This window comes from Monodon monoceros, unplaced genomic scaffold, assembly GCF_005190385.1.
Source record: "Monodon monoceros isolate NGI ecotype Baffin Bay Population unplaced genomic scaffold, NGI_Narwhal_1 Super_Scaffold_3, whole genome shotgun sequence".
In the NCBI taxonomy this organism is placed as follows: Eukaryota; Metazoa; Chordata; class Mammalia; order Artiodactyla; family Monodontidae; genus Monodon; species Monodon monoceros.
The window spans coordinates 76,473,136-76,495,144 of NW_021703780.1; the positions used below are offsets into that span (position 1 = coordinate 76,473,136).

Sequence of the window (22,009 nt, forward strand, 5' to 3'; positions counted from 1 at the left end):
ATATGAACTCCACTTAACAACGTTAGTACTCAGAAACTAAAGCCAATCTGTTAAATATTAAGTAAGTTGATATATTTTTTTATCTCTTGAATTTAATCAGTAGAAAGACATTACTGAATGATGGTGGGAATTTTTGTCTTATTATCTAAGAAATAATGTCCTTTACATAGAGTGTATAGTCCTTTAGGCTATGGTGATCTTTCATCTCATTAAAACATAGTGAGAAAAGGCTGCTCTCTCATAATGAGGCAGAACTAAATGGGTTCTTAGAACAATCAATAAAAGATTATTAAGAAAGAAAATTCGGGCTTCCCTGGTGGCGCAGTGGTTGAGATTCCGTCTGCCGATGCAGGGGACACGGGTTCGTGCCCCGGTCCGGGAAGATACCACATGCTGCGGAGCGGCTGGGCCCGTGGCCATGGCCGCTGAGCCTGCGCGTCCGGAGCCTGTGCTCCTCAACGGGAGAGGCCACAACAGTGAGAGGCCCGCATACCGCAAAAAAAAAAAAAGAAAAATTTGTGTTAAAGAGAATATATTTTCCTCTAAGTCCTGCAGTATTATAATAATAAAACAGAATGAAACTTCCTTACTTTAAAATGTGATCCTTTCAGGATGTGGATGGACCTAGAGACTGTCATACAGAGTGAAGTAAGTCAGAAAGAGAAAAACAAATATCGTATATTAACGCATATATGTGGAATCTGAAAAAATTGGTATAGACGATCTTACTTACAAAGCAGAAATAGAGACACAGACGTAGAGAACAAACGTACGGATACCATGGGGGAAACGGGGTGGGATGAATTGGGAGATTGGGATTGACATATATACACTATTGATACCATGTATAAAATAGATAACTAAAGAGCACCTACTGTATAGTGCAGGAAACTCTACTCAGTGCTCTGTGGTGACCTAAATGAGAAGGAAATCCAAAAAAGAGGGGATATATGTATACGTATAGCTGATTCACTTTGCTATACAGTGGAAACTAACACAACATTATAAAGCAACTATACTCCAATAAAAAAAATTTTTTAAGTGATCCTCTCAGAAATTTTAAGATTATTCTTGAATATCCTTAAACAAAATATCTTGAAAACTGTTCACATACATATTAAATTTTAAAAACTATTGAATTTTGACTACACATGGACATGTATATCTAGATTTGTTTATAATATGATCTCAAATTTGTAAAATACTTTTAATAATGGAAAATTTCCAGCATATAAAAAACACAGAATAATATAATGAGCCTCTGTTTCCTCATCGTTCCAGCAATAATCAACTCATAGCTAACATTATTCCTTTTATACTCCCCAAGCATTAGATCATTTCTTCTCTAATAAATTGGTGTGTATCTCTCAAAGGTACTGAAAACAAAAACGCTACAATACCACTTCACATGTCTTAAAAATGAGCAATAATTCAGTTGTCATCAAATATCTATTAATTTCCAAGTATCTCTCTTAATCTCATGACTTTTTTTTTTTAGTTTTCTGAAATCTGGATTTTTGATATATCTTTTAGACCTTTTCATGCATAAGCTCTTCTCTCTCAGTCTCCTCTTCTGTGTCATTATTCATACAGTTTAATAATTTATTGTTGTTATTCTTAAACAAACAAGGTATTTACACCTGGAGAGTTTCTCGGCATCTGGATTTTGCTGATTTCACCCTTGTGATGTCATTTTACACATGTTTCTCTCTCTCTCCTGCATTTCTTTGTAAGTTGGCAGTTGGACATAGAGACTTGATCAAATTCAGGTTTTGGGGGTTTTTTTGCAAAGAATACCTCAAAATTGGTAAGATCTTCTTCCATTAGAGGCACATAATATCTGGCTGTCTCTCTTTTTGTGTTATCAGTCATCAGTGTTTAGATTAATTTGTTAAGGGTTGTGTCTTAGTTTGGGCTGCCATAACAAAGTACCAAAGACTGGGTGGCTTAAAAATTAGAAATTTATTTCTCACAGTTCTGATGCTGACAGGTCCAAGATTAACATGCTTGCAAGGTAGATTTCATTCTGAGGCCTCTCCTCTTGGCTTGTAAGTGGCTGCCACCATGCTGTGTGCTCCTTTCCTTGGTCAGTACACACAGGGAGAGATACAGAGAAAGGGAGCAAGCCCTGGTGTTTCTTTTTTTAAGAACACTAATCCTTTCTCTTTCTGACGTACTTTACTTAGTATGATAATCTCTAGTTGCAGACAAATACCGTATGATATCACTTATACGTGGAATCTAAAATATGGCACAAATGAACCTATCTACAAAACAGAAACGTGCTCACAGACATAGAGATCAGACTTTTGGTTGCCGTAAGGGAGGGCGGGAGGGAGAGGGATGGACTGGGAGTTTGGGGTTGCTAGATGCAAACTATTACATTTAGAATGGACAGACAACAAGGTCCTAATGTATAGCACAGGGAACTATGTTCAATATCCTGTTATAAACTGTAATGCAAAAGAATATAAAAAAAAGAATGTCTATATGTATATAACTGAGTCACTTTGCTGCACAGCAGAGATTGGCACCACGTTGCAAATCAACTATACGTTAATTAAAATAATAATAATAAAAGAACACTAATCCTATGGGATTGGGGCCCCACCCTTAACTTCATTTAACCTGAATTACTTCCTTAGAGGCATCATCCCCAAATACAGCCACAGTGGGGGTTAGGGATTCAACATATGCATTAGGGTAGAGGCACAAATATTCAGTCCATAACAGGTTGCAAAATGGTGATATTCTAATTCTTTGTCATTATTAGGTGAATAGTTCTATGAAGGCAAACTTCTTCTCTACTATTAGGTCACTTACTAGTAGCATTCTTAAAGAAAAGGCAAGATAAATGATTGATGCTTCCCTTTCATTTACGAGTTTTTTAGTTCACTAGTATCCTCTAACAGTGACCAATTAGATTTTTATGATTAATTGTTCCTTTTAGTATAGTTATGACCTCCTGGATTCAAACTGTCATTCTCTATCTGTGTGGTCTTGGATGAGTCACTTAACTCCTCAATGCCATGGTTTACCCAGCTCTGAAATGGGGGTGATGATGATACCTACCTCACAGAGGTATGAGATTTTAATGAGATAATGTCTGTAAAGCACATTACAGTCATTAAAGACAAGTGTATTGCCGGACACAAGTAGAAGCTCCCTAAATAGTAGCAGCAGTTGTGTTGTTATGATTAGAATTATAATTAGAAAATATTACTTTAGAATATACTTCAAACTGTTCCTCCAGAACTTCTACTCTAGTATTTTGGGTATTTTTCATATGAATAAATGCTACATTTTAACTGCCTATGTCAGGCTTGCTTCTTTTCCATTACATAATCAAAATAATACATGGTAGCAAGTGCCCTGTTATTCCAGAGGTGTTTTGATGACTGTGCGTTATGTTTGGGAGGTTCAGACATTGATTCCCAGGTCAAGAATCAGAACAATCAGAACTTCACAAATATCTTGAAGTATGAACAGTAGAGAGATGCGACTTGCCAGTGAGGTGTGTGCAAAGCAAGTAGAATGTAGAAAGGCCTTTGAATCTCTCTACATAGTTATTTGCATGTTTTAAAAATTCTTTTGACAGTAAATGGTTTTATGACTCATTCTGGGTTTCTGCCTCTTAGTTCATGAGCTTAAATATGATGCCTGTTCATATTCCTGGCTTATAGTTGATAAGCCCTGGATTTTATTTATTTATAATATAGCCACAAGCATAAAAATGGCTAAACAAGCAGAAAAAATCAGCTCCTTCTGTTCTTTTCATGGGACCCTGTGCTTGTCTTTCATTAAAGTGAAGCTGCATTTAAGACAAAATTTTTTTGTTTTAATTTTTTTTTAAAGAAGAGTGAATGAGAGAAACTTCTCTGTTTAATGAGCCATACAGTCTAATGAAAAGAATTAATTGAATGTGGCCAGTTGGTTATGGATCAGTATTTTTCCCCCATATAATCCTATGTTATTCTAATTTGCTTTATGGATATAAATATAACTCTGTTTCATGAAATGTTCGAATTTTAAAGAAGACACATGAAATACACCGAATTCATCCAGAATAGAATCCCAACCTGACTTTTACTTTCTATTTAGAGACATGGTAACTAAAGCCTGCTCTTTATAAAAAAAAAAAAATGGGGTTAAAGGATTGTGACTTTAGTTTTAAAAAAATTCTAAACATGCTACATTATCATGAAAACATGGCTTCTGGCAAGGAATAGTTCATGCCAGCATATTCTATACATGTTATTAAATTATAGAACAGTGGCTGTGTTCCATGCGTTTATCTTACTCTAATTTTCCTATCAAGCAAAAGTGTGCAGTTAAGATATATATCAATGATTTTCTTCAGTGATCTAAGATCAAATTTCTCCAGAAAAATGTCAAGTTCAAAACCACTACAATAGGCAAGAAATTAATTCATAAGACTTTTAAGTCAGGTGTCAGAGAAATGGTTTCAGTTCTCAGTGAGAAGTTCTGTGGAATTTTTATTTTTTCTTGTTACTCCGTTATGACGGATGTGAGAGAATGGGAGTGGAGTCCTTTAAAAACAATGACCATCACTGAATCTGACAAAAGGTAAGTTACACTTTTACTCAACTAAAGATTGACACATTCTTAAGCATATATTCCCATGATATATTTTGAAATAGTCTTACCTTGATTGTAAACAGTGACTTTGCCAAAGTATTTTAATAAATGAGCAAGTCAAAAATGTGATTCCATTTACACTCTCTATAAATGTAAATAATTTTTTAACTTTTTTTATTGAATGAAAGATTCTTTGAATTCTGTAGTGCTTTACAATTTTCAGAAGTTTCACACACATGATTTCATATAATCCCATATTAACCCTTTTCCCCCCATTCTTATATTGTCCCTCCCCCAAATGTAAATAATTTGAAGGTATTATGAAGATAATTCTGAAAGGGAGTGGGTTTTCTTTGATTTTACATTTTTTTCATCAAAATGGAGGTTAAAAATAGCATAGCTGTCTAATGACAGGCCTGAATTTACTTTGTTCAAGTTACCCAGAGGTTGTCTAAATTTGCAATTGTAATAAGATCTTTTTTCAAAATTGAAGTATAGTTGATTTACAATATTGGGTTTGTTTCAGGTGTACAGCAAAGTGATTCAGTTATATATTTTTCAGACTATTTTCCATTGTAGGTTATTACAAGATATTGAATATAATTCCCTGTGCTATACAGTAAATCCTATTGCTTATCTATTTTATTTATAGTAGTTTGTATCTGTTAATCCCATATGCCTAATTTGTCCTTCCCACCCTCCCTCTCCCCTTTGGTAACGGTAAATTTGCTTTAATAATATCTTTTTTTTTAGTTGCGAAAGTTATGCATGCTTATTGGAAGAAGTTGAAACAATACAAAAATAATTTAAAAATAAGATTCTGCTTCCAAAATTTACTCCTTAATGTTAAAAACTGATAATACTTCAGTACAACCTTTCTAGACCTTTTCAAGTCCATTAAAAATGTATACATGTATAAATACTTCCTTTTACAAAAATGTAATGCACATATGTCATACTTGGCAATTTGCTTTTTTTTTTTTTTGCTTTACATAAGATCACCTATAACTTTCTATACTGCTTTTCATACTTTTTAAGTATCGCATAATAGTTCATTGATTGACTACTTCAAAATTTATTTGATTATTTTTTTAATAGGCATGAAGTTTGCAATTTATTTTTACTATTTCAGTCATGCATTTTACTTTAAAGATTTATGTCAGGCTTTATGTTGGAAAATAAAATTCAAGCAGAAATTTACATTTCTCTTCATGGACAAGTGTTAAATTTAGCATATAAGGCACAGGACTTTCTAGGTACTGTCCAGGGAAGAGGAAATGACTAGATGCTGAATGGGCTTGACTATGTTATCTTGCCTTTATAAAATGCCATGAATGCTTGTTTTACTTCTTCATCTCCCATAAATTTCTGGGGCAGACAGTGGCAACTGGCTGACTGAATAACCATTCCCAGCCCTTGTACCATTGCCTACCTCCCCTCTGCAGCCCAGGAAGGCCAAATATTCACTTCTTAGGCTCCCGTGCAGCTAAGGATATCCATGGAAATGCAGCAACCATTTTTTGGTGATGAGGCAGAGATAGGAAACAAAGAGATGTTGGCTCAGACATCATCATACCAGCAGCCACTTAGTTCTAGACTTCTCAATACATATGAAAAACAAAGTCCTCTTCGTTTAAGCCACTATTTATCAAGCTTTCTGTTACCTGTGCCCAAATACGTTATTAAGTGATCCATCTCCAGGCTACAGGTTTAAGAAAATGAAAACAGAAACTTCTTACGCTATATAAGTAATTTGGGGTTCTCCTTCTGCAAGGCCTGGTCAGAATTCCTCAGGTGCTACTATGAAGTACCAATTTTAGGAGGCTGCCTTTGCTTGGGAAGATTTCATATAAATCACAAAGCAGCTAGAAGGGCACAGTATACAATTCTTGACAGGTAGCCTGAAATGGAAAGCAGCGTGGGAGATATTGGAGCTGGTTAAGAACACGGATAGTTATATACAACTCCAAGAAAAAACATACAGCTCTATGGGGAAGAGCTTTTTGACCATGGTTTTCAGTGCCTCCAAATAAGACAGAATTATATTGTCTTCCAGGGATGACCTGCAGTTTTTATCTTCACGGGAAGGCCTCATACGAGATTTTACAGGGTTGTTCACAAAAACTTTCTGGGTCAGAGTGTTGCAGTAACCATAAACTGATGGCCAGAATAGGTGCTTTGTCAGTTTCTTTGGAAAAATCCAATTATCAATAAGAGAAGAAACACTAGAAGAAAGAAGAATTGCACCAAAATGAGTAAAATTGGAACATTAAGTTTTAGAGGCGTTCATCAGTCAGCTGAGGTCCTCCTGGGCAGCCTCTGGGCTATGAGGGAAGCCACAGTTAATCAAACACTGTTTCTGCACCAGAAAATATCCTGACAGTGTGTATTCCTCACTTTTCCAGGGCTACTAGTGAGTAATCAGCTCTTTTAAACAGCTGTGTTCCCAGAAATGCTCCTCAGGGGTGCTAAGGACCAATGACTCAGCCCAAGACAAATCATAAAAGGAGAAGGCACCAGAGGGGTTCATCAGAGGCAGGAACTGGGTCTCTTTCACCTATAAGCTGTTGAATGATGGACGGGAGTGAAAGTGAGGAACCCCCCCCCCGCCCCCCGACCCACCGTGGGTGGCTGAGAATTAGGAAGAGGGGCTTGTTAAATGTAATTGGCAGAACTACTCCTGGCAGGCTTCTCCAGTGTCTTTATCATACCAGATTCTAAGTTCCTCCCCCCTAATGTCCTGTGATACTGCAGAGCGAAGGCTTGTGAGGCTGAGGCAAGATCCACGAGCTGCCACTGGCATCCACGTTGATGATCAGGACTTTGTCTTACAGGTGCTTCATTTAGTCCTCACTTGGCTTCCTGAGCATTGATGTGACAGAGAAAGCCTTAACTAGCCCTTAATTGATATTAGTCTTTCCATAGTCTGCTCCAGCCAAGTGAGATGCCCTTCACAGCCCTGGGAGAGTTGGGAAGAGGGAAGATAAACTTTAGAGAAAGGCAGATCCGAGTTCAAACCATGACTACTTAACATACCAATAACCCATGTGATCTTGGCGTGCAGTTTGACCCAGTTTCTTCATGTGAAAAATGAGGGGTTATGTTTCCACTTCAGAGGGTTGTTGAGAGGATTAAATGGGCTCATATAAATAATGTATTTACTGAAGAGACTGGCCCCGAGAATCAAATGTGGTTGATTTTTTTAGTGCTATCATCATCGTTATCATCGCCGTCATCGTCGCCTTCACAGTGTTTATTATTCTGGGCTTCGGTGCCAGGGTTCACGTTTTCAAGCCCTTCATCCTCTCATCTTGTCTTGCTCATTCATTCATATTTTCATTCACTTGACAACATTTATGAGCCGCCTACCATATTTTGGCACAGCAAGGATACAAAGAGAACTGAGGTGTGGTCCTGCTGGCAAAGCGTCTGCAGACTGTCTGGGGAAGTGAGACACTTGCTCATCCTCCAGCATCAGGTCCTGCCCTCTCTCCATCCGCACTCTCCACTGTTGCCAGTGTGGCTTTTCTGAAATGCAGATTTGTCACGCCCCTCCCCTGCCGAAAACCCAACCCCTCCTAAAGCCCAGGTTTCCTCGTGCGGACAGACGATTTCTGTTAACGACCAGATAGTAAATAGGTTTGCCTTTTTGGACCGTAGAATCTTTACTGTCCATACTCAGCTCTATCATTGTAACCTGAAAGCAGCCGTAGACCATACGTGAGTGAATGGATGTGGCTGGACATGGCTCAGGGGCCTTAGTTTTTGGATCCTCCCTAGACCAGACCTGACACATCCCACTTGCCTCCTGAATGGAGTCACCACTTTCTTCCCATCTTACAATGTCTGCTCCTGTCCTACCAACTGCACAGCCGAGATGTGCCTTACTTGCTCACTTGAGTATCTTTGACTTGTTGCTCTCTCTGCCTAAAACACTCATTTTCTCCCTCTTACGTGGCTAAACCTGGCATGCTTGCCTGGTGTCTGCTTAGCTGTCCATTTCTCCAGACTCCACTCTGCACATCCCCTCCACTCCTCTGCAAGCATCCACCACATTTTTCTCTAGCATGCTCCAGTGACCGCCACCACCGTAAAGCACTGTCACTGCACCTGTTCATCCACTTGTCTGCATCCCCAAATGGACAGCAAGTTCCCTGGAGGTAGGGGAGCTGACTATATTTAGTCAACGTGTGTTTAGGGAGCACCTACTTCGTGCCAAGGGCTGGGATTCATCAGTAAACACAGACAAGGGTATTACCTTTCCTCGGGGAAGTGGTCAGACAAAACATAAACAGGTGAATACACTATGCTGACCAAATACAGGTTTTTATTTAAATGTCTGCTCAGGTAAACAACAACAGCGGCAGGGAATAATGGGAGTCAGGGTGGCGTGGGCTGGGGTCAGGAGCCCTCCTCTGGACAACGTAGTCCAAGAAGACTTTCTGTTTGCAAAGGGGCTCAGCTTCTTTGGAGAGGGCTGCAGAGATGAGAGCGTGGCGAGCTAGAAGCTGAGAGGCATGAGCTAAGGTGCGCTGAGTGGTACCAGTCCTTCCATTAATACAGTCCTAGGGCCACTGCAGTGCCTAGAGAGTAATCGGTGCTGGGTCCGTGTTTGGTAACTGTCTCAGTTGCATTCCTCAAAAGCAGATCCTGAGACCTGCTTTTTGAAAATACAAGAATTTGGACTCAGCAAGGTCACCTGAGAAGTAATGCCAGGAAGCACAATGATGAGTGGGGAAATGAGACAGAAAAAGGAAAACGCCAACCAAGGGTGTCGTTTGTGAGCAGATGTTGCTGTGGGCAACAGGGGCTTAATCCCATTGGAAGAAACTATACTGAACACACCTCAAACTTTCCCCACAGACAGACAGGGACACTGGGGGTTTATCCACCAGTTTCCATCCCACATTGTTTGGAAGCTGCCAGGGAATTGACTCCCAGAGACTCGCACCGTGCCCCAGTCACAGGCTGCATTCCTGCTGCCTGAGAAAGCCCTCAGCGGAGAACCTCGAGTGTTTGGGGAGGAGCCTTTGATGCGTATGAGGACTGTCCCCCTGAAAATGCAGGTGGCCTGTAGGGTGGGCTGCGGGGATCTCAGCAGAGCATCAACGGTCTCTCCTACAGTAGCTAAATCAGTAAGTGAATAATAAGTGATTGAATGGATAAATGAATGAATAATTGAAGTGAAATCAGTGAAAGAAGCCCAAGGTCTCTTCCCAGTCAAGGTTCAGAGGTGTTATGTTGGTAGCTTGGAATTTGCCATGGTGGGAGTATTTACACCATGGAAACTGGCAAATGCTGTAAATCAAAGCTTTATCCTCCGGAGATCTCATTGTCACCCCTGGTGCCCTGACCCACAGAGGGAGGGGTATCACAGCCATGGTCGTTTCCCCTGAGGAGCGAGGGTTTTGAGCCCCACATTGGGCTCCCCAGCCTGGGGGAGCTGCACCAGAAAGATGAGCCCCTATAACGTCTGGCTTTGAAAGCCAGAGCGGCTTATGTCCAGGAAAGCTGGAGGGCTGTGGAAAACTGAGACTTAGTTCTTGAAGAGCATACATACATACTCACTTGCTCCAAGTCCCAGTGCAGAAGCAGCAGCTTAAAAAGTGCCTGTGTCAGGTTTCCCTGGTGGTGCAGTGGTTAAGAATCCTCCTGCCAGTGCAGGGGACACGGGTTCGAGACCTGGTCCAGGAAGATCCCACATGCCATGGAGCAACTAAGCCCACGAACCACAACTACTGAAGCCCACATGCCTAGAGCCCGTGCTCCGCAACAAGAGAAGCCACAGCAATGAGAAGCCCGCGCGCCACAACGAAGAGCAGCCCCCGTTCACCGCAAGTAGAGAAAGCCCGTGCACAGCAACGAAGACCCAACGCAGCCAAAAATAAAGGAAATAAATTTTTTTTAAGAAGTGCCTGTGTCATAGAAGAAAGAGATCCATTGACTAAATTTTAGGGCATGTGCTGGAGAGGCAGAGATCTGGTGAAATTTTCTCCAGAGACAGAAGAAGTGGCAGGTGCCATTTTTTTTTTAAACTCTCCATCCACCTCGCGGGCCCAGCATGAGCATGTACCACTTCTGTCACTCTCCATCAACTTAGCTAACACCATGTGCACCAACCAAGTATTTCCCTGAGGACCTACCCTGCCCAACCTGCCTGCCCCAACGGGCTCTTCCACAGCAGCTGCTGCCACGCTCTACCCAGCGGGCATCCCCAGCTGGCACTGGCACCCCTCCAGGTGTCTCCTGCTCCAGGGGCCCAGCCCCACATAGCAGCATACCCACAGCAGTCTCAGTCGGGCCTCAGAGCCACTTCAGAGTGAAAGACACACAGTGAAGAAGTGGAAAAAGATATTCTATGCAAATGGAAACAAAAAGAAAGCTGGGGTATCAATACTTACATCAGACCAAATAGACTTTAAAGCAAAGACTGTAAAAAGAGACAAAGAAGGGCCTTACATAATAATGGAAAAGATTAATCCAACAGTAAAGCAAATATTAACAGACATAAAAGGAGAAATTGACAGCAATACAATAGTAGTAGGGGACTTTAACACCCCACTTATATCAATGGATAGATCATCCAGACAGAAAATCAATCAGGAAACATTGACCTTAAATGACACATTATATCTGATTGACTTAATATATAAATACAGAATATTCCACGCCAAAAGAGCAGGATATGCATTTTTCTGAAATGCACTTAGAACATTCTCCAGGATAGATTACATGTTAGATGAAAAAGTGAGTCTTAAATGTAAGAAGACTGAAATCATTTCAAGCATCTTTTCCCACCACAGTGGTATAAGACCAGACTCTCAATTACAAGAAGAAAACTGTGAAAATCACAAATACTTAAAGGCTAAACAACATGCTACCAAATATGCTTCTCCTGGTCCATGGGATCACTGAAGAAATCAAAGAGGAAATCACAAAATACCTGGAGACAAATGAAAATAGAAACAAAACATTCCAAAATCTGTGGGACTCAGCATCTAAGAGGGAAGTTTATAAGCAATACAGGCCTACATCAGGAAACAAGAAAAATCTCAAACAATCTAACATTACACCTACAGGAACTAGAAAAAGAAGAACAAAGCCCAAAGTTAGTAGAAGAAAAAGAAATAATAGAGATCAAAGTGGTAATAAATGAGATAGAGACTAAAAACCAATAGAAAAGATCAATGAAACTAAGAGCTGGTTCTTTGAGAAGATAAAATTGATAAACCTTTAGCTAGACTCATCAAGAAAAAAAGAGAAAGGGCCCAAATGAATCAAAAATGAAAGAGAAGTTACAACCAGCACCACAGAAATAGAAAAAATCATAAGAGATTACTACAAACAATTATATGCCAACAAATTGGATAACCACAAAGAAATGGAAAAATTCCTGGAAACATACAATCTTCCAAGACTGAATCAGGGACGGGGCAGGGGCGGGGGGGTGTATGTGGTGGTGATGGGATGAATTGGGAGACTGGGATTGACATATATACACTAATATGTATAAAATAGATAACTAAGAAGAACCTGCTGTATAAAAAAAAATTAAATACAAAAAAAGACTGAATCAGGAAGAAACAAAATCTGAACAAACTGATCACTAGTAATGAAATTGAGTCAGTAATCAAAAAAACCCCAACAAACAAAAGTTCAGGACCAGCCGGCTTCACAGGTGCATTAAGCAACTTTCCCAAGGTCACATTCCAGAGCCCATGCACTTAACCCTTACACAAGAATTCCTCTCGCTATGCAGTGATCTGGTGTTCCTAATGGGGACTCCAAGCTACCATTAGAAGCTGAGTTCCAAAATTAAAATAAAATAAATGGGAGTATTACAGAATGGGTGAGTGTTAAGTGCACTTGATTGACTTTCTTTGGAAATGAGCAGGAAGTTCTTTTGAATTTAGCCAAACTACGTGGACAAAGTTTGGCATTTGTTTCCTTCCCATCTTAGGCCATTCTCACCTTCTCAGATGTATCTTCTCTCTGGAAGACTTCTCTGAGTTCCTGTTCTTAATTTTCAGTACCTAATTCCCATAGATGCATGTTCTGCACTAGGACAGACTATGACATTAGTTCGTAACCAGCTGAACCTTTTAGTAGTTGACTCAGAAAGAGCAAGGAATACAGAGTTGGAACCACCAAAGGGGCATTGAGGCTGACATATACTGAGATCTTGTCCTCTGGAATAGCATATTTTAGATACTCACCTCCTCTTCCTCTACCCATCAACTCTAAAATTCTCTGACTATGCATTTTTAAAAATCTGTATTATTCCAAAAGACAAAACACGTGTATTGCAAAAAATACAGATAAACAAAAAGAAGCAAGCAAGGAAACGTACCAAATTCTTCCTACCTGGAGGTATCCATCATTAATCCCTTGGTGTGTAGCTCTCCAGAGCCTTTGATGTGAGATTACCTTCTCTACTTTCTGAGGTGTGACAGCTCTTTACACCGATATTTGGCCTCAAACACAGATATTTTGTCCTTGTGTTTAATTTTTCTACAAACAGAATTACTCCAGCTTCCCAGACAGTTTTTTCAGACCCCACCACCCCATTCCCCATCATCACCCTGGCCTTCATTCCAGCCTGAACCAAATAAGATGCCGCACTTTAGAAGAACTCCAATCTTTCTCAGTGTGAGACGCTGAGCTCCTGTTGACAGATCTCGTGAGATCAGCACCATCCTAATAGCCGCCTTCTCTTTTGTTTCTTTGTTCTCCACAGCTTTTTGCAATCTTTGCATTTGCAACATGCGGTGGCTATTCCGGAGGCCTGCGGCTGAGTGTGGACTGTGTCAACAAGACGGAAAGTAACCTCAGCATTGACGTAGCATTTGCCTACCCGTTCAGGTAGGGAATGGTGACTTGTGCTCACTCGTCTCCCGGAGGGGCAGGGCACTTTATTCTTTCTGTGGTTTCTTTAAAAAATGCAATCTCCCAGGGACTTATGAGTAAAAAGAGAGGATTCTTCCTGAGCCTGAAGAATGCCCAAACAAGTAAAAGGCCTACCTAACACCCTACCCTGGGAAGAGTTATTCCATGGGAGTTGTACTTTCAAACCAGAATTAACTCTCCCTCTCCCAAAAAATGCTACAGATTGCCCAGTATTGTGGTCCATCAATATGGAGATCTCAGTTATACAGTTTCTTCCTTCCCGTCCATAATTCTTTAAGGTCTCCCAAATTCTCTCTACAATTGTGTGGTCACCTCTCATTTCATAGTGACTATGCAATCCTGTCTGATAATGCGTTTAATGATATTAATATTGTTTCCATGTGCCATTGTGCTTAGCTTGAATCTCATTAAGTCATCACAGTGACCTTTTGAGGGTAGTACAAGTACCATCGCCATTTTCAAATGAGGAAACTGAGGCGCAGATATATTTGCCCACATTCCCTTGGCCAGTAGGTGGCAGAGTCAGCGTTCGAGCGCACTCGGGTTAAGCCCAGAACTCACATCTTTACTCCTTTACTTCAGTTGCTTGAGATAACTCTTTCAACCTCTTTATAAATTCACTATGACCTGTCTATAAAATGATGACTAAATACCTACTAGGACTTGTCCCAAATCAGACATCTTGTGATTCTGATCCATCTACCCAAAGTGGATTAATTGAATTCAATTTCTAAATAATTTGTTTCTGTAAAAGTACCAAACACTTGGTACCAAATAACTGGCGTGATTTTGTAAAACACTTTCAACATAATATTTTGACATCTCATTAATATACTCTCATGTGTGCCCTTCAATTTAGCAAACATTTGTCGAATATTCATTTTGTGCCAGATACAGTGCTGGCTCTGGAATTACAGAGAAAAGTAGAAATTAGCCCCTAAAAACTTTGCTTAAATAGGCAAGTACAGTGTTTTTCAAAATCTTTCCCATGGAGCCCTACATATTTAATGTTTCTAAAAAGAAAAGAGGAAGAAAGTAAGAAGAAAGAGATAGAGAATAAGAGGGAGAGAGGGAAGGAAGGAGAGAGGGAGGGAGGGAGGCAGAATTATTTTTTTTATAAATTTATTTATTTATTATCTATTTATTTATTTATTTTTGGCTGTGTTGGGTCATTGTTGCTGTGCGTGGGCTTCCTCTAATTGTGGCGAGCGGGGGCTACTCTTCATCATGGTGTGCGGGCTTCTCATTGCGGTGGCTTCTCTTGTTGCAGAGCATGGGCTCTGGGTGCGCGGGCTCAGTAGTTGTGGCGCACGGGCTTAGTTGCTCCGCGGCATATGGGATATTCCCAGACCAGGGCTCGAACCCGTGTCCCCTGCGTTGGCAGGCTGATTCTTAACCACTGTGCCACCAGGGAATTCCCAGAATTTTTAAATTATATGATAAGTTTAAGAAATACTTCTTAGCACTTTGCCATTCTAATACACATTTTGAATCACCAAGAACACAGTGTTTCCCCAAACATTTTTGGCCACAGAAACCCTTTCTCACTGAGCATTTCAGAAGATTTGTATATCATGGAACGCATCCTTAGTATACTGATCTAGTGAACTTTTCCTAGTCCAAAACAAAAGTGCCTCAGTTCACAGCCAATGAATCACGCAGACAGGGCATTTATACCAATGTATTAAATGGTTTTTAAGAGTCATACAGTGATAAAAGTTGCAAACACCTCTGCTCAAGTAGATACTCTCCTAATTAACTAATAAGGGAGTCCAAAGCAGAGAAATATTAAGTATAGAATGCCTGGTAATTTAGTAATTACCAGAGCTTCCTATGCTAGTGGAAGTGGGAGTGGGGATGCTTGACACATCTGAAGGTTCTGGAGGAACTCCTTGGCTTTAGTGTGGAATGGCCAAGCCAATGCATGCTTACTCATCAACACAGGGGATCTAGAAGAGGAGATGAGAATTTTCACTGGCTGGGCAACAGGGGTGGGACGCTTAGTAACATTATTCGTGACATTGTAAGGTCTACATTGCTTTCTACCAGGATTTCCCACCAAGAGATATGGTAGAAGCAGATGACTTGAAGTTCAGTCCCTTAATTTTCTTTTTATAAATTAATTAATTAATTTCTTTATCGGCTGTGTTGGGTCTTTGTTACGTTGCGCGGGCTTCTCATTGCAGTGGCTTCTCTTCTTGCGGAGCACGGGCTCTAGGCGCACGGGCTTCAGTAGCTGTGGCTCGCAGGCTCTAGAGCGCAGGCTCAGTAGTTGTGGCACACGGGCTCAGTTGCTCCGCGGCATGTGGGATCTTCCCAGACCGAGAATTGAATCCACGTCCCCTGCATTGGCAGGCAGATTCTTAACCACTGCGCCACCGGGCAAGTCCCAGTCCCTTAATATTTAAAGAGCAGCAGGTCGCTGAACATTGAACACAGGTCTCTCTGTCCCTCAAACTAAAATATACCAGTCAAGAAACTTGTGTAGATGGAAAACCAGTGCCTAGGTTGGGGTGGTGGTAGAGAGCAGGGTGATATTTAACTTCACACAGTCCTTAGCTAAGTGAACAATTTGAAAAGGCCTTTCACGCAAACGTTTTCCAGCCTTGGGCTTCTTCATTTTCTTCCTAAGATATATTACTGGCCCAATTAAAAGCAGCTAGAGAAATTGGATTAAAAGGTTTATTACCATCTGTAAGTATAGTGGCCTGCTCATTTGAAAGATTTTTACTTGGGTTCTGAAACAAAAATTATGAACCTTTTTTTTTTTTTAATAGCAGAACTTTTCTTCCATACCTTATCTTGCTCTGAAGCTCTCTATATATAACAGATATGAGTCATTGAAAAAGTTGAACAAGGGGAGGAAGGGGACTTGAAACATCTAGCTGGTCTTCCTGAGCCCTCTCCCTGCCACACACATTGCCCACCCCCAGCTGTACCGCACTTGTCATATCTCCTCAGAACCCTAGGTCTCCTAGAAGCATTTTAAAAACCACCATTCTAGAAAAAAGCAGGAAAGCTTTTGCCACTCTGCAGATCACATCTATACAATATTTACTGTCTATACTGTTAAGAAATCAAGATTAGCCTATCTCCTCCCACAGAATGTCTTACCTTTTTGTCCCACTAATGTCCATGTAGGAGACATACATTCCAAAGAGGCCCAGTTTTACTAGAGTTGCAATTTCAGTTGTGCATTTGGGTACTTTAAAATATTGTGCCACTATCTTTTCGAGGAAGATTTCAGTAGTAAGAGACGCATCTAGAATTTATTCAGATTACTCTGAAGTCATTTGTTTCAGAAGTAAGTTGGGTTAGCAAGATGCTGGTGATGGATACCATCAAAAAGTTACTTTCTTCTAAAATTTTACAAGCCAGTGTCTTTGCACAGCAAAGGAAACCATAAACAAGACGAAAAGACAACCCTCAGAATGGGAGAAAATATTTGCAAATGAAACGATGGACAAAAGATTAATCTCCAAAATATACAAACAGCTCATGGAGCTCAATATCAAAAAAACAAACAATCCAATCAAAAACTGGGCAGAAGACCTAAATAGACATTTCACCAAAGAAGACATACAGATGGCCAAGAGGCACATGAAAAGAAGCTCAACATCACTAATTATTAGAGAAATGCAAATCAAAACTACAATGAGGTGTCACCTCACATCAGTCACAATGGCCATTATCAAAAAAGCTAGAAACAGTAAATGCTGGAAAGGGTGTGGTGAAAAGGGAACCTTCCTACACTGTTGGTGGGAATGTAAATTGATACAACCACTATGGAGAACAGTATGGAGGTTCCTTAAAAAACTAGAAATAGAACTACCATATGACCCAGCAATCCCACTACTGGGCATATACCCTGAGAAAACCATAATTCAAAAAGAGTCGTGTACCACAATGTTCATTGCAGCACTATTTACAATAGCCAGGACATGGTAATAACCTAAACGTCCATCGACAGATGAACGGATAAAGAAGATGTGGCACATATATACAATGGAATATTACTCAGCCATAAAAAGAAATGAAATTGAGTTATTTGTAGTGAGGTGGATGGACCTAGAGTCTGTCATACAGAGTGAAGCAAGTCAGAAAGAGGAAAAGAAATACCATATGCTAACACATATATATGGAATCTAAAAAAAAGAAAAATGGTACTAATGAATCTAGTGGCAGGGCAGGAATGAAGACATAGACATAGAGAATGGACTTGCGGGGAGGGGGAAGCTGGGCCGAAGTGAGAATAGCATCGACATATATACACTACCAAATGTAAAATAAATAGCTAGTGGGAAGCAGCAGCAAAGCACAGGGAGTTCAGCTCAGTGCTTTGCGACAACCTAGAGGGGTGAGATAGGGAGGGTGGGAGGGAGGCTCAAGAGGGAGGGGATATGGGGACATATGTATGCATATGGCTGATTCATTTTGTTGTACAACAGAAACTAACACAGTATTGTGAAGCAGTTATACTCCAATAAAGATCTATTTAAAAAATAATATAAATAATTAAAAAAATAAAATTTTACAAACCAATGTCAATGATTTGATCATAATCTTAGAAACAAAACGAGAGTATTCAGCAGTTTCTGATTATTCCGTTTATTGAAAACACAAGGAAGACAGTAAACTCTAATGCCAAGTCATTTGAACAAAAACAATTAGTCTGTAAATGACAGATCAAAGGAAGCTACTTAACTCCCTTATCAGATTATCAAATGTGAGATAACCTCAATTTACAAAATCATAGATAGGGCTTCCCTGGTGGTGCAGTGGTTGAGAGTCCACCTGCCGATGCAGGGGACATGGGCTCGTGCCCCGGTCTGGGAAGATCCCACATGCCGCAGAGCGGCTAGGGCCGTGAGCCATGGCCTCTGAGCCTGCACGTCCGGAGCCTGTGCTCCGCAACGGGAGAGGCCACAACAGTGAGAGGCCCGCATACCGCAAAAAAAAAAAAAAAAAAAAAAAAAAATAGATAATTTACAAAATATTCATGTGCTGCTTCCAATAAATATGCCCAAACTATAACTCCTTCACACCACCACATGTATGCATTTTTCATGCACGCTTCTATCAGAAGCAGTTTAATTCAGCGATATGTCCTTTGACTATGGGAATAAAGCATTTGTCACCCGACCTGTTTGGTCTGTGATTAAAATGAACAAACAGCATTTAACTGTTTTCCTCATCTACTGTAATATGCTACTTTCGTAGAAAACTCATTTGATAATTTGGGGGGGTTCTGTGTTCAATATTTTTAGCACTTTATTTATCCACAAAAATGGGAAGTAGAGTTTCTTATTTTAAAGAAATTTAACACATTTGAAGGAAGCCTACTTGAGGAATACCAACTAACACTTTGCATTTATATATGATGCCTGTCACATGACAGGAAATCAGAGTGGAGAGCTTAGGGACTATGGGAATAAAAGTTTTCATGGCAAAAGTTAGTTTGAAGGGTCAGAGTATACTACATAATTATTGCACCATCTCTATGACGGGGGTTCTGAGGTTCCGTTTGAGAAGACTGAGCTGAGAAAAATTTGTTCAGCATCACATAGAAAATCAGACTCAAGATTTTGGATGTCATATGTTGTGTAATATGATCTACTAATTTGAATAAAAACTGAAGAAAGCAATGTTCAGGTTGTTTGAAACATGCTGAGTAGAGCCAAAAATGATGGAGTAAAGTGGTAAAGCTGGAAAGATGACTTTGGACAAGATTTTAGAAGACCTTGAACTCCTGTGTGATTGAATATGGGGAAAGAGTCCAAGAAGGTAAAGAGAGAATAAGAAGGACAACCATTTTAAAGTGGAGAAGATAAATTTGGATTTGATCATGCTGTGTTTGTGTTTTCTATCAAGAAGTTTCATGCTTGAACCCCACGTAAGAAGAGATAGGGTTAGCCTGGAAATGGGGCTCCAAGAGCCATCTTCATGGAGTGAGAAGTAAGTCCTAGATGAAGAGAGGTCTTCGAGACAGATGGGAGCGTGGGCACACAGGGCTAAGCTATGGGAGATACCCACACTTAGAAGAAATGAAGGAGAGCAGTGACTGAAGAAATGAAGGAGCGCAGTGGCTGAGCGAGACCAAGAAGAGGCAGAAGGAAAAGGGGTGGGACAACCAGGCAAGTGTAGGCTTCACAGAAGGTAGGGATACGTCGTGAATGAGTGATACCACTCAGCACTTCAAAGAAAAGTGAAAACTAAAAGTCCACTGAAGGTAATGAATGGTGGTCATTGAGGAATTTCATGAGATATTTCTGTAGGAAGGAAAGCATGCCAGGCTGTTGGACAATGAATGGTAAATAGAATTCGGTATGTTTTTCCCTCAGACAAGTAAAATGCAAAATGCTAAGGCTCAAACCATTTTCCCTTAAGCCTGTGTGAGGTGATGTTTGTGAAGAAAGAGAGCAAGGTTGTTAACGACCTTCTTATAGAAAAGGCGTTCACCTCTGGCTTCTTGAAAGTAATCAGCTCATTTGATGATGGGTGATAAACTTGCCACCTTGGCTAGACAGTCAAAAAGGTTTCTATAATAAAGGCATAAAAATCTTCCATCATTTGAGAACAACTGAGTATAGAGAATAACAGCAGATTCATCATGAAAAGTAAATTAAGTTGGTATGTCACTTTTATGTCTGGAGTTGCCTGTCAGGATAACAAAGATATTAAGTTTTCTATCAATGTCAAGCACTCTTCTAGATATGGGATTAGTAATCCCTGCTTTAGATAATTAACAAAATTGCCCTTGATTAATTTATCTTAAAGAAATAACCAGAGATATAAAGAAGTGTGTACAAAGGTATTTATTGTTGAATTATTCTAAGTACCTCAAAATTAGAAATAACTTATGTGTCCAAAAATAGGGAATCAGTTAAATAAAATGTGGTAGGCAGACACTGAAAGTCATTTCCTCAAATAACATTTAAGGGTATATATATATATATATATATATATATATATATAAAATGATTCCAATTTTGTTTTATTTTATACTAGCTGGCTGTAGCACATGCTGCCATTGCCCATACCTGTTAGTCCCTCACAATTCACACCTACACTTTTTATTGTAAACCCATATAGCTGTTAAAGGGCTTTCTCAAGCCACAGGAACTTCCTTGGTCAGTACACAGGGCAGGCCAGAAATGCTGGGGAGTTAATATCTCCTGGAGCAGCCTTCATCCAGTGACAAATGTGAGTTGGAGGATAAATATCCTGAGTGCCTCACATCTCCTGAGGCACAGCTCTGAGCTAGGTCCCACACCATCTCTCAGAATACCCAGCAGGTACTTCCCACAGTGGAAACATGGTCATTAATTAACACACCTTTTACTACCTGCTTTCCCTTTCCTGTCTCAATTCTCCACTGGCCTATTGGTATTTCCAGAGTTGAATCTTCCAAAAACAAGTTGCACTCAAATCTTGATCTCAGGGTCTGCTTCTGGGTAATCCAACCTAAGACACTACCAGTGTGTGAATTACCAACATTAAAGAAAGTGGATGGATGAATGGGTAGGTGAGTGGGTGGGTGGGTGGATGGATGGACAGGTGGACAGGTAGATGGATAGATAGGTAGAGAGAGAGGTACAGATAGGTAGATAGATGGATAGATAGATAGATAGACAGATCGATCCCTATTTTCTCTCACTCTAAAAGATGTTGTACACTGTTGCTCATATGAAAACCAGCTTGGTCAGAAATCTCCTTCAGTGGTTTTCAATTCAGGTTTCAAATTTGAAGCCACGGTTGGTTTTCTCTGTTCATGGTATCTTAGCATATGTGGTAGGTCTTTTCCAATTGACAGTCATAATAGCATGTACTCAACCTTCGTTTCTGAAAAATAGATGATTGCTTAGATTTGGGAGATGATCCATGAGGCCTCCAAAATGAATTTTGTCTAAAACGTACTCCATAGTTTGTCAGTCCACCGCAAATATATTCTCCAAATTTGGTGATTAACCACACAGCTTTTCACTTGGGATAACAACAAAAACCATGTCCTGTTTATAGAGATTATGTCATGATCACTGCATCAACATGTTAATTTATTTCTAGGTGGTGAGATTATGAATGCATCAAGTATTCTTTGTACACTTGTCCACATTTTCCAGATTTTCTCCAGTAAGTTTTATGACTTTTTACACTGTGAATTTACTGAAGCAACATAATGTAGCTTGAACTCTAGAGGTGGATTGCCTGGGTTCAGATCCCCGCTCTGGAACTTCCTTGCTGTGTTTTGTTGAGAATATTGCTTACCACCTCTGTTCCTTATCTGGAAAACAGAGACAGTGTTAACTATTTCATAGCAGTGTTGTATTAAGTGAATCATGTATAGGAAACGGTTAACACAAGGCCTGGCACTCAATAAAGTCTCTTTTAATATATTGTTTTTACTTTCATTACCAAGAAAAGGTAATTAAAAATAGAGAGCTGAAGAAGATATTCTAGTTAATTAGCAAAATAACCCTCAAGACAAGAAAATGACCCCTTTATT

General features: G+C 39.9%; 1 protein-coding gene across 3 annotated transcripts in view; it reads left to right on the top strand.

The window, feature by feature from the left end:
* Positions 1–22,009, top strand: part of SYNPR (synaptoporin) — a 291,233-nt gene that overhangs the window by 162,176 nt on the left and 107,048 nt on the right. For all 3 annotated transcript variants that reach the window (XM_029243019.1, XM_029243022.1, XM_029243021.1), the window contains one exon: positions 13,337–13,461. In XM_029243019.1, the coding sequence (XP_029098852.1) occupies positions 13,337–13,461 (125 nt within the window). The remainder of the gene's footprint in view (positions 1–13,336; positions 13,462–22,009) is intronic.